Consider the following 14287-nt stretch of genomic DNA (forward strand, 5'->3'; position numbering starts at 1 on the left):
GCCCAGATACTTAAAATCAATTTAATCTGAAGTTAAATTTAAGGAAGCTAAAGACTTTGAAATAAATCATTGTGGCTTTTTCTTTTTTCTTTTTTTATTTTATAATTATATCATCAAAGTAGTAGCATTTGAATAAGATCACAGATGTTAAGAATACAGATGTAGACTTAACAATTGTTCAACTTACAATTTAATTTTTCTACAAATTTTTACTTTACATTGGCATAAAATTGATATGCATTCAGTAAAACTATATTTTGAATTTTGATTTTCTAACTAACAATATTCAGTGTCATATAGTGAGTCACAGCTCCCAGCTGGCCATGTGATCATGAAGGCAAATCTTCAGTGTGCTGTGTTTCTACACAGGATGTTCAGTGAGTTCCATGTATTAAACACATTTTAGATTTACAATATTTTCAACTTATATAGCTTATCTGGGTATAATCCCATGTAAAAAAAGGAGCATGTAAATAGCAATTGTAGATTTCATTCAAAATTCCTAACTTAACAGGAGAACTAACATTTTATAAAAGCACATAAGCTAAATAAGTAATAGAACTGCCTCACCTATCCAGCAAACTCATGAAAATGGAATTCAGAAATATATATATATATAGTAATATATAATATGTATGATATTACATATGTGATATATATATAATAAATACCTCCATTAAAAATACTTTCCAAGTAGTTTCCCAAGTTTTTTGATATCATTCTAATTCTATAAGTAAATACAGACTTGGTAACTATTAACAAATTGCCAACAGGCATAATGATCATCCAAACTCCCATGTGTTTAGGCTACTTCTTTTCTAATAATTTGGATTTCCAGAGAATATGAGATTTCTTGGAATTTTGGTTTTTCCAAAGTTTTATTTAGATATTATCTTTGTAATCAGATAGACTAGGTTCCCATTCCTAGGTTCCCAGTCTCATTTCTTGTTAGCTGAATAAATTCACAAGAGTTTTAATTTCCCCAAATCCTAGTTTCTTCCCCTACAACATAAGGATAGTAATGCTCACAAAGAAAGATGGTGACCAAAGGTGAAATGTGAGCTAGATAGAGTGGTACAGGTATAGTCACTACTTGGTAAGGGAAGGGCACTATTAACATCTATGACTGAGATTTTATTAACTAACCTTTTGCCCTATTAATTTCATGACCTCTTTTTTAAATAGGTAAGTGTCAGGAGAAGAACCTATAATGTCAATGTGTGTCTTATGAAAATTAACCAGAACCCTAAGGTGTCTTGATTGTAGTTGTTCACATGCCCGTTCAATATTTCTCTTCTCTCTATTTCCCTTTCCTTCCAAAATAAATGTCTCTTTCCTAAGCTCAGAGTGAAGAGCCTGGACCCATTCCTCAATGAGCTCCTTTACGTACTGCACGCTGTTTGGCCCAGAATCACCTGGAGCACTTGCCAGACAAATGGTGGTGACGTCACCATCCACCCTCTCCTGACTTAGAATATTAAATTTGTTCAGTGTGATTTCATAAAACTCACACTTCCATTTCAGGTAAAGGAAAACATCTGTGTCCATCACAAGCATTTCTGGGCTTCTAACAGTTTCAGGTACTAAGGGCCTGAGCGTCTCCACCAAGTTATCACTCCTCTGTAGACTCTTTTCGGGGCTTTGTCTGTTCTGTTTTCTCCCTTCAGTCATAAAATTCCTGTTTTTTTCTAAAAGAGAACTTGCTTTTGATAGCAAAGACTCTTTGAGATTCTTGATAGCCAGAAAGGGTCCTTCCACAGAGATTCTTCCTCCAGGTCCCAAGGAGCTGAAGTTTAAAGTTGGGATTTTCTTTTTCAGGTCTATTACCAGGCTTTCCAGTATAATTTGACCACGAAAAACAGAAAGATCAAGGGTCGCTTTCACAGAGCTGAAGACCTAAAATTAAAAAGAAAAATTAAAATAGCACTGCCTACTGAGGCAAAAAAAAAAAAAAAACATAAACAAATTCATTTTTTAACCAACTTCTTATCGTGCAGTCACTTTAAATCAGACTCTAATGGCCAAACCCAGACTTCCTGGCTTCTCACACCCAGGCAGCCCATCCGTGGTACCCAGGCTGTTCAGTTTGAGATTCACAGTCCCTTGTTACATACCCTCAAACAGAGGCAGTCACATCATTTTTAGAAGCAAATTGCTATTTTGAAACAAAGTCTCAAGCAACACATAGGTGTAAACTGTTCTAGTTCTGCTCCAGAAGTCCCTCTAGAGTCATCCCCACCCTTCCCTTCCAGTTTGAAGTTCATCACATGGTTCCAGAGAATGCCAGGTTTCTTGCAGAATATGGTTTATAAACCAACACTTCAAATATTTCACTTTTCCTCTTATTTCTACCCTTCCTGCCCTTTCAAAACTCCCTTTTAGTGTGCATCATAATTTTTTATCCAAAATAAATCTCTAGGTAGGTACCTGATGTTATCTATAACAACACAAAAGCTCACTGTCACTTTAAAAGCATTAAGTAGGAACAGAGAAATATAAAAGCAAAAACTTCAAGAAGCAGGTTTGGTCTTTTGTACTGACATGACTCAGGTTAGAGAGCTGAATCCATGAGGTGAGAACACTGTGTGTCTCTTTACACAGGAAAGACTTCACAGGACAAACAAGACCCAGAACTCCCAGCACACCCTCAGCTCACACCTTACCTTTTCACTAAAGTGAGAGACTGTGAGTTGAGCATGTACCGTCTTCTGAATTGCTAGATGGTGTTTCTTTTGTCTGACAACATTCTCTGCAACTAAGTGGAAACATTAACATCAAAAGTGGTTGTGGCATAACACTAATAATTACTTTAACTCCTAAAAATAGAGAAATTTGATTCTGTTATTTAGAAAGTCTGAGTTTTTCCTATATTTTTCCTCTAAATCCAACATTCAAATAATTTTTTCCTTGCATGTTCACATATTAAAGTTAATTGCGTGTATTAATATATTCTTAATCATATTTCTTTGGAAACACACATAGGCCAGGAACAGCAACTCAGGAGGCTGAGGAAGTTTGAGGCCAAAATCAGCAACTTAGCAAAGCCCTAAGCAACTTAGCAAGACCCTGTCTCAAAATAAAAAATAAAAAAGGCGGGAGAAGTAGCTCAGTGGTAAAGCAAGGTTAAATTCTCTGGGTTAAATTCGCAATTAACCCCGGGGTTAAACTCCCAATGCCAACACACACACACACACACACACACACACACACACACACACACACAGTACATACATGAATAGAAAACAGAAACCCAAGAGTAAATCTCCCACTCTGCTAATACTGGTCACATAAACTCTCATGTCTGTGAATCCAGGGTTCCACACTGTCCTGGTTTTCCTCCTAATTCACTGGCTCCTTTGCTAATTCTCCATCTTTTCCCACTCTCTAGATGTTAGAAAGCCCCAGACCTCAGTCCTCAAACTTCTTTGCTAACCTATGTCTACCTCCTAGTCAATTCAACACTTCAACCCTATATGCATTGCTTCCAAAATTTTATCTCTGCTCCATTATCTTAATAGGTGCTTCAATGACCCAAAATCAACTTGATAATTATCCCCCTCCTGAACATACTCCATTCAATCTTGCCAACTCAAAAATTCACAAATACCCACGAGTGCCCATCAGCTGCCCTACTGCACCTCTCCAAGGCAGCAATGACTCGTATCTCCTGTTCCTCAGCAACCAATTTGACCATCTGAGAAAAGGTGTCAATCTTCTGCTCGGAACTGAATCCTCTACCAGAATAAAATCTAGACACCTTGCCTTGACCCATAGCTGCTTAGCAAAAACTGGCCCCAGCTCCCAGTCTAATCACATCTATTGTACACACACACACACACACACACACACAGAGCCCAATCTCATAAAACTCCAGCCACACAGCCCTCCTTGGTGTTCCTCTAAACATCCAGCATGTTTCCCCTGTGGAATTTCTACCTGTCCTTCATCTAGTCTGAAATGTTTTTCCCATTTATCTGCATGATTCATTCTCTTACTTCATTCAGGTCCCTGCTCAAATGTCACCTAAACATATGACATCAGGGCTGTGGATATAGCTCAGCAGTAGAGCACTTACCTAGCATGTACAAGGCCTTGGGTTTGATTCCCAGCACCACCAAATTATATATTCTTTTTAAAAGTGTTTTCCTAGCCACTCTATTTAAATAGCACCATCCATCATGTTTTCTTTCTCTTCTCCCGTATACTTTTTCATAGCAAGTTAGTGTTCTCTGCAGACCCAACTGTATCTATCCCCTATGTCAGGGATGGGGCTAGGGAACAGGATGGCTCCATCTTATCTCAGATCCAAACTGTATTTCTCAATTCAATTTGGCAAGCAATAAAACAGATACTATGTTAGAATATCCATATGATAGTTTGAACACAGAACAGCAGAGGGTATAATTGTATTGTTGAAGCCACCTTAAAGTCCCAAAGTAGTTATCTTGTTTGTGGAATTATATATCATTTAAGCAGGGGGATTTTCTACATTTTTCTGCATTTTGCAAGTTTTCTATGAAACTTTTATCCCAAGATACATTTAAAGTATAGGAAAAAAGAAGTTTTCAAAAATTTGCCAGTTACTAAGAGTTTTCAAAAATTTACCAGTTACTTTTTATCATGAGTCATTTTCATACATTTCTGGCCAGTTTCAGAATAGAATAATTTTAAATCTACTTCAAATTTTATTAATTCCATGAATCATTTCAACAAAATCTAATTTTAATTTCACTAAGTATTTCTCAAATTATAAAACTTTGATTTGGAAATACCTTTCTTTTCTTTGAATATTACATATGCAACTCCTTTGGTTCTTGTTGGATATATCACATCTTCAATATCTCCACCCTCATTTTTAATGTCTCGGAAGTAACTCTCCACTAATGTAGTCAGCAACTGATCACTCAAAAGGCCAACAGGAAGACCAGCAACGACAATGGTTCTTTCAGGAGCTCTCGATTTCTTGACATTCGAAACTGATGCCTGTAAGAGAAAAAGTAGAATACTATTTAAAAATATAAGCTCTACTTAATGAAGAGTGGGATCACATAAAGTTTAAAAAAAAAAGTGGGAGGAAGGAGGGAAGGCAAAGGAAAGAACTGGTGCATAGAGTTGACCAAATTATGCCATGTGCATGCATGATTGTATCACAATGCATTCCAATTTATATATAATGGTAATGCATCAAATAAAAAATAAATACATACAAGGAAGACCAGTGGAGTAGAGGAAGAAGATGATAGTGCTGGGGATTGAGATGGAGAAAACTATGCTCTAAGCACTTATGAATATGTCAAAAGGAGCCCCACTATTATAACTACAATGCACTAAAAATTTTTAAATTAAAAAGTTTTTAGCCAGGTGTGGTGGCCCACACCTGTAATCCCAGCAATTTGGGAGGTTAAGGCAGGAGCATTGTGAGTTTAAAGCCAGCCTCATCAACTTAGTGAGGGCCTGAGCAACATAGCGAGACCTTGTCCGAAAATAAAACAGGAAAAGGGCTGAGGATATGGCTTAGTGGTAAAGCACCCCTGGGTTCAATCCCTGGTACAAGGGGCACCAAAAAAAAAAAAGGTTTTAAAAAATAAAAAGAATTTTTAAAAAGCCAAAAGGAAGACCAGCAACTACAATAGTTCTTTCAGAAGATTTGTATTTCTTGAAAGTCAAAGTTAATGCTTATAAGAGAAACAGTTATATTATGAATATATTTTAAAATATACTTAATGAAAGTACCATCACATAACATAGAAGACAATATCTTACTCAATAAAGGCAACAGTGTAACTAGTAGATACTTTTTAAAAAGGAAATAGATCTTTGCTTTTTAACCATCTACTAACATAAATTATAGCCAAATTTGAAAGTTAAATGTAAAAATGATCGCTTTATTTTTTTAATAAGTGGAAATGTTGATTAATTGTTCATTTTAGGAAAGCCTAAAAATAATTTAAAAATGAAATATAAATTTCAAAAATTAAAATGTAAAATAAGATAATCAAATAGTCACAAAATACAGTAATGTGGAAGTGACTGTATTTTTTATGGATTGTAGATTCCAAAGTAAATAAGCTAGTAAAAAATACATCCCTTTTATTATCAGAATCAGGGGGAAATTACCATTAAAAAAACAAAACCCCAGGAGTAACATGGATTCTGTGGTGGAGTAAATCCCACCTTGCAGACGTATCTGAAATTAAATCCAGCCTTTAAAAGAGTGCGTGCTATTGTAGCCACAGGGCTGGGCACAGAGTACCAACTGTGCTGGGTTTACTCTCTTTGAACTTCTTGAATTATCCACATAATGCCCTCATTTGCTCCCCAATCCCATTTAGGGAAGTGGATTTGTGAACTTCTCCCAGTGCTTACACAGTTAGTCCAGCCTGTGCAACAAAAGAATTACCTGAGGGTGGACAGGATGGCCCAAGGGCCTGAACCATGGTGAACAGACCACTCAGGAGCTCAGGACTCTCAGTCCACAGGACTCTGTACTTACAATCCGATTCCACAGGGATTGGCAAACTACTTCTATCCTCCCCAGAGGTAAGAAAAGAGCTTAAACACACAAATAGTGTCCTGTCCATCCCAAGAACTCCTTAAGATGAAAATAAAAGAATAAATGTACCTGTCTGATGAAGTGAATTTTAATTCACTTTAAATCAGGTGCATCTGAATGCACCTGAATTTTTTAGAATATATACTATTTTGTCAATTAGTTAATCAGTTAGCAAATACTGTATTATTAAATATGTGCTCCATGCCTGGCAATATGCTGAGTTTCAGAAATAATGATACATACAAAGAAATAAAATTTGTCCCTTGTCCTGAAATTCAGTTCCCCCACAAGAATGTAAATCGTTATGCGTAGGGCACTTAGATAGGGTTTAGGATTAATATAAAAAACGGTGGAGGTGGGAAGGGTCTATACATGAAAGAGGAGGCAGACACATAAATAAATCTTTTCAAAAGAGCTTGGTATTCATGAAAGAAGTAGATCTATTTATTGCTTTAAGGAGGAAGCAGTCCAACACACTATTTTAGAAGGACACAGACCATCCACAATAAAATCCTAAAATTACAATAAATGCCATCCAAAATTAGAAAGCAAGATTAATTAATTCTGGCTAACTGGAGTCTGAAAAAGGCTCCACAAAAGAGAGGTCTTTAAGGCTGAGGTCAAATTTGAATTGATGAGACAAAGATACCAAGAAAAAGCTGGGCAAGGGGGGAGGCATGAAACTGGCTCATGTTGATACATATATAGAACAAAGGGAATGTCTCCAGAAAATAAAATGAGAAAAACTCTATTGGCTATTTGTTTTAGGAGATACTTTTATGGATGAAAATCATTTACCTAGATTGTACAATGAAACAGCAAAAATATACCAGATGGTAAGTGTGCCTACAGGCAACCTATTCCCAAGTGGTACAATGCAATTTCCCCAAGACAATTCTCCATTACAAGAGAGAGAGAGAAAAAAAAATGACTGAATAGATTTTTTTAGATTTTTCAGAAAACTCTATTTCTTTAGATTTGTAATGATGACATCCTGCTCTAACAACTCCCACCAGCCTCAGTGTGTCAGTGGATAGAGAATTAATTTCTTTTTTGCTCTGCATCAATGTCAAAGAAAATTTATCAATCACTTTAAATTCAAAAAATCACTCTACCTCTATGCCCTCATCAATACTAATACCATATTTCTTCATCCAAATGTCTGTACATAATTCAATCAAAAGAACTTTCTGAGCTGGTATTTTTAGGAGAGAAAAACAAGAGTTTTGTTTTCTAACAATTTAATTTTTTTTTTATAAATTATCTTGTGATTTATTTCAATGACCTGCCAGGATTCTTCCTTAACTTTCTTTCATATGTCTGAGAAAGTATTGCTAACATATATAATTCTGCTGAGGACAGTTATGAACAATGAGAATAACTAATCTCTTCTATCCACGATTAGGGAGGGAAAAAAAATAACCTGGAGAAAGAAATTCCTCTCAAGGATTTTGAAACAAGAACAGCATTGAAATCAAGAGACATTAAGGTGATGGCACTTTTTCCCATATCCACGTTATCTTTTAAGAAACTTTTGGCCGTCAGGATCCAAAAAGGTATAAAGACAAACTATTTTTTTTTTTAAAGTAAGGGACTAGGAAATAATTGGAAGATTCATTCGCTGCGTTTACTTAGATTTCTTTTCTCAAAATCAGTTATTTATTTTCAATGACTATACCTTTACTCTCACCAGGTAAACAAAAGCACATTTGCATCTCACAACTGCTTTTACATTACCAGGACTCAGGGATTTCAGATCAGAAAGTAAAGGCTCTGCCACAGTTTCAAATGTTTGTTAGAGAAACACACACACACACACACACACACACACAAACACACACAAACTCAGTCTTGAATTTGCTGTCTGTTGTTCCTAGCCAGCACAGATGGTGAAAACACTGAGCCCTTTGTGTCTCTGGATAAAGAACTAAGGCCACAAAACCACAAAAGCGAATTCGCACCAGGAGAGACTTCAGGATGCCTCCCTAACTTGTGTCCTTGGTTAAATCCGTCTTAACTAGCTCTTTTCCAAACGAAGCTGTAACCTTCATTTCTGTGTAATCTGTCCACTTTTGCTCGCCCCCAACCCCCACCCTCGATTCGTGGGAGGAAAACAGTTAGATCCCTACAGCGTGCAAAGCAACTCCTCCACGAAACTGCGGTGCGGAGCAGTGGGCGCGGGAGGTCGCAGTCCGTGCCTGGGCCCTTCCTCTCGCAGCCCGAGGTTAATTCCAGTAACGCGCAGCGTCGCAGCAGGGGCAGGTGCAGAGATCGCGCCTAGGGTTGACCGGCGGCGGGGATTGGTGGCTCTTGGCCGCCCCAGGGCCTCCAGAGCGTCGCTTCGCCCAGCCCCGCACCCTGGACCTGCCCAAGGGATTCTGCGCCCACTTGGGGGACCTAGGCGACGTCATGGGCACTCCCCTGCACCACAAAACCCAAAGAAAAATGACTTGCCATGGTGGAGGAGAGACGCGCCCTGGGCGGCCGCGAGGAAGCCCCAAACCCAGCGGAGCGCGGGCGGTGCAGAGGGCCCGGCAAGCTGGTTTTGGTTTCGTTTTTTTGTTCCCGCTCACTTGGAGACAATACAAGAAAAGGGCGGCCTTTCCATCCCACATGGCTGTTCTGTAGCGGGTGGCCTCTAGGTGGGAGCCTGGACTTGGAAGGGCGGCTGGCACCAGACCAGACATCCTCCGTAGTTTTGCAACTTTTGAAAGCACGCTTTCAAAGACAGGCCCGGAGATTCCCTGGCAGAAATTTAGGGATTCTCCCAGTAATACGTCAGTCCTGCGCTCAATGGACTCTGGATGCTCCTTCCTGAACCCTCAGTATTCCCCCTATAGTATTCCTGGGTGGTCTCTTCTCCCAGATTCGGGCCCCTGACGAATACACAGGATGAAAAGCATAGTCCCTGCCAATAGGGAGCTGACCACCTATATGCAAATGTAAAAAGCCAACATAAATGCTGTCTATGTTTTAAACTTTGCTGTAGAATTGGACTCAGGAAGTGCTGGATTTCTGAGTCTGGCTCTTGGGGCAAAGGGAATCCACATAGGTAACAAGTTCAAAGTAAAATTAAAGAGAACACGAAAAAGGCAAATGGATGGCCAATGTGAAGATGCTTGGTCTTATCCATAATAAAGACATATACATTGAAATCACAACGCGATACCATTTTTTCCCAGCGTTAGCCGGTCTGTAAAGAACATCAATGTTGTTGCAAGTCATGGGAACATTTTGAAGGATTTTGACCCCTATCGAGGGATCTCAGACCACAGCACTCCAACATGGCTCAGTACGCTTAGTACTTTAAATGAAGGACTTCGGTCAAAAGAGTCTTCTTCCTGGGCCCTCCTGTATCCCTCCCCTTTTCTGCCCTTAGCCAATCAAAGACACCGGAATTTCTCTTCTTCCAGGTGGGTGAAGGAAACTAGAATCCCCCTTCCAATAAACAAGCCATAGAACCTAGAAAGGTCACTCTACGCCTTCTCCCTGTTCCTTTGAGACCCTCGTTCTAGAGAAGTCCTCCCCTATACACAGGACGAAGGAATGCTACACAGGGAAGCCAAGAAGAATCTGAACCGGCCTTGCTGGGCCCCTGGTATTGGGCCAGTCTATTATCATTAGATAATACCTTTGATGCAGTCACGTTTCTGCACAGCTGTCCTTCATCAACATAAGCATAAAAATAGTTTTCTCTGGGTCTTCAATTCCGAATGCTCCTGTCACATAAAACTTTGATTAAATAGATTATGCTTTTTCTCTTGATCACCTTGTTGTTGTTGTTATAGAAGAGTGACCTTTAGGATGGCTTAGGAAAATGTAACACCTTCTCAATTCTACACTATGAACACGTAAAATGCAAGAAATAAAAGGCACATATCCTTAGACTTAGCGATTCATTTTTAGTAGTAAACCTGAAGTGAAAGTAGCAAGTGATACTAAGATGTTGTATAAAATTTTTAATTGTATGTCTCTTGTTACACAGGTAATAATAATTTCTTTTAAAAAACGGATCCACTCAATGAGTGGAGCTCTCTATTGTACAGATGATGGTATCTCTACAAGACATGAGGCTATGAAGATTTTAAAACAGAATGAGGTAGATTTACACAAAATTTATAGTTTATCTCCATATTCATATATTCAGGTACCCATTTGAATGCCTAATAAGAATCTAAAATTTAATGATATAAAATGAAAAGCTGACAACACATGTAATAGTTAATGTGTCAATTTGACTGGGCTAGAGAATGCCCAGTAAAATGTTATTTCTAGGTATATCTGTGAATGTTTCTAGGAGAGAATGGCAATTGAATTGGAAAACTGAAGTAAAAAGGATCCACCCTCACGAATATGGATAGGCACCATCCAATCTGTTGAACATAAAGGTAGAAGATGGGTAAATACATTCTTCCTTTTGGAGCAGGAACATCCCTCCCCTGCTCTCAGACACTAGCAGTTGTGATTCTTGGGCCTTCAGACTCAGACTGAAATTACAGGACCAGCTTTTCCAGGACTCCAGCTTGCAAGTAGATCATGCAACTTCTCTTCATGAGCCAGTCCCTCATAAGAAATCTCCTTCTAAATATCTATGTATTTCCTAATGGTTCTGTTCCTCTGAAGAACCCTGACTAATACATATGGTCAAATAATTTTCAATAAGAGTATCAAGACCATTCAATGAGTGAAAGACGGTCTGAAGAAGCTGGGAGTATTGAAAATCTTAAAATCTTTGGTGCCAGAACTTAAATCTTAAAATCTATAATGGCACACACTTGTGATCCCAGAGATTGGGGAGACTGAGGCAAGAAGATCACAAGTTCAAAGCCAGCCTCAGCAACCAGCAAGACCCAAAAAAAAAAAAAAGAAAGAAATATATATATATAAAATACTAAAAGGACAGGGTATATAGCTCAGTAATAAAGCTCTCTTGAGTTCAATCCAGGTGGGTGGGGGGAGAGGGGATAAATATAAACTTTGGCTCCAAATATTGATTCCAGGAAGTGCACTGAGGGTTTCAGATTCCAGAAGAATACATTTCGAACACCCTTTCTAGAAATGGCCAAGAAGAATATTTGAAAAAAAAAAAAAAAGAATGTCCAGGAAATATTAAGACAATCAGCAAGAAAAGAATTTCCAGGGAATGAAATCAGGGTCTAAATCAAAATTCAACACATTACAGGTATGGTGCACACATCTACTCAATGAGATTTCAGAATTGCTTTGGCTTAGTGTCTCTCACTCCTTCCCTTTCCACGTGGGAGAGTTTATTGCACTTACCATTCTCAGTTCCATCACTGAATATTGGGTGTGTTGCAGTCTCTAGATACAGTTCAGACCTGATACAGAAACTGCCACGAGTCACTGAGAGCTCACACTTTCTGAGTTTGATGTCTTGATTGGATGGAATTTTTGGTTCTGTTCTTTCGGGGATGAGGTAAATATATTTTGTGTATGAAGAAGAATGAACCAAATGATAGTGATTCAAAGGACAAGGCAAACTATGCTGGTGATTATTCTGGCCCAGCCAAACCTGGTTCTCCTAACTTTACAAGGATTTTCTAGTCTCCTTATATCTGAATGGGCCTAGGTAACTATTTCTTGACTGAGATATGAGAAGAAATGACAAGGGTCAATTTTGGATCACAGCATTTAATTAATAGTCCAAGTCTCTCCAGACTCTGCTTTTACCCAGCTCTGTGATTCTGGAGGTATATCTCAAGATGGGGCTTCCAAGCGATAAGGATACAGAGACTCCCCTGCCAAGTTGTACTAGACATTGTGCATGATGGGTAAAACTGGCTTCCCCCTTATCCTCAAACTAAGGATTGAACCCAGGCATGCTCTACCACTGAGCAACATCCCCAAACAGCCCCACCTTTGTCTTTTGGAGACAGAGTCTCACTAAGTTGCTGACGCCAGCCTCAAACTTCCATTCCTCCTGCCTCATCCTCCTGAGTAGCTGGGATTACAGTTGTGCACCACCATGCCTGGCTAAACTTCTATTCTTTATAAATTATCAAGTCTGAGATTATCTATAATAGCAACAGATGACAGAATAAGACACTCTCAACATTTTCAAGAGCTTTAATCTGACTATTTCCAAAGAAAAATAGGCATAGGATTTTTAAACGGTAAATATAAAGATTTATCATGAATTTTAACATTTTTAGACACCAGCTTTCTTTTTTCTTTTTTTTTTTTAAATAGAATATCAAGCATAACAGACAGAAGAAGCTATTTAAATTTTTTTTTAAAGAGAGAGTGAGAGAGGGAGAGAGAGAAAGAGAGAGAGAGAATTGTAATATTTATTTTTTAGTTATTGGCGGACACAACATCTTTGTTGGTATGTGGTCCTGAGAATCGAACCCGGGCCGCACGCATGCCAGGCGAGCGCGCTACCGCTTGAGCCACATTCCCAGCCCACCAGCTTTCATTTCTAACAAAAATATAAAAATAATGAATACTTCTGATGGTACTAAAACCTAAAAATATCAGGGAAAAAAAACTTTTCCCTTTTAATTTCAGGTGGAAGCTAGCATTTAAAAGGTTTAGAAACTTCTAAATTTCTTGTCTAAATATGACTTAATTCGACTTTCCAGCTCTTCATGAAACATATAATGTCAGAATAAATGTCCTTCACCAAAAAAAGAACTTTACCTTCTCTGAATAGGATTTTAAATTTTATGCTTAAAGTTTCCACAAATTAAGAACAATGAAATGCTAATAAACTGGGTCTCTTTCCAAATTACACTTAAACCCAGAGAGGGCAGGAACCATGTGCTACCTTCAGCCATTCTTGGTATCTAGAGGGAGAAGTAATGAGCCCCTAGCTTTGCATTTACTTCTCCCTGTGTTTCAAGGTTTTTCATCTCTTAGACTGATTTTTTTTTTTTAGAGAGAGAGAGAGATAATTTTTTAATAGTTATTTTTAGTTCTTGGCGGACACAATATCTTTATTTGTATGTGGTGCTGAGGATTGAACCCGGGCAGCACGCATGCCAGGCGAGCACGCTACCGCTTGAGCCACATCCCCAGCCCAAGACTGATTCTTTTTAATGTCACTGTTAAAGAAAGAAAATGCTAGTCTTTAGAAGCTCTCTTTGGAGAGGAGAGGGATTGGAAGGAGTCGGGACAGTTGGCATGCTCAGAGAAGGAAAGTTCAAGAAAAAAACCACACTTAGCTCTGAGAACGTTGGGTCTGTGGAGTTAATTGCTATGCAAAGTGGGGCATGATCACTCCTGAAGTCCTTTGAATCTTGAGTAAAGCCTATAGAAATCACAAACCACCAAGTGTAACTACATTCCTTCACTCTTTTTTTTTTTAAATATTTTTTTTAGTTGCAGATGGACACAATATCTTTATTTTTATTTATTTATTTTTATGTGATGCTGAGGATCAAACCCAGGGAGGGCCTCATGCCTACAAGGCAAGCACTCTACCACTGAGCTACAACCCCAGCCCCTATTTCTTCACTTTTGAAGTTCCTTGAATTTTTGGTAAAGTCTACAGAAATCCCAAACTGCTCAATGTTACTGCATTTCCTCTGGACAATATTAAGTATCGAGTCTACATGTTGGTGGGCACAGGGCCAAAATGGAATTGGCCAACATGACTACGGCAGAATGAGCCAACATGGGCAGGGGGACATCTGGATCACTTAAGGTCGATTTCAACAGACATGGAACTCATCCACATAACTTATGAACAAAACTGTTTTTAACACAGTGTAC

General features: G+C 38.5%; 1 protein-coding gene across 1 annotated transcript; it reads right to left on the reverse strand.

The window, feature by feature from the left end:
* Positions 1–262: 262 nt before the first annotated feature.
* On the reverse strand, positions 263–9257 carry Rbm43 (RNA binding motif protein 43). Its single transcript, XM_005315811.5, has 4 exons — positions 9008–9257; positions 4773–4983; positions 2664–2755; positions 263–1896 (listed from the first exon to the last, which is right to left on the reverse strand). The coding sequence occupies exons 1-4, from the start codon at positions 9008–9010 to the stop codon at positions 1138–1140; spliced, it is 1065 nt and encodes a 354-aa protein (XP_005315868.2). The 5' UTR covers positions 9011–9257; the 3' UTR covers positions 263–1137.
* Positions 9258–14287: the final 5030 nt, after the last annotated feature.

Source organism: Ictidomys tridecemlineatus, chromosome 7 (assembly GCF_052094955.1).
Source record: "Ictidomys tridecemlineatus isolate mIctTri1 chromosome 7, mIctTri1.hap1, whole genome shotgun sequence".
NCBI lineage: Eukaryota > Metazoa > Chordata > Mammalia > Rodentia > Sciuridae > Ictidomys > Ictidomys tridecemlineatus.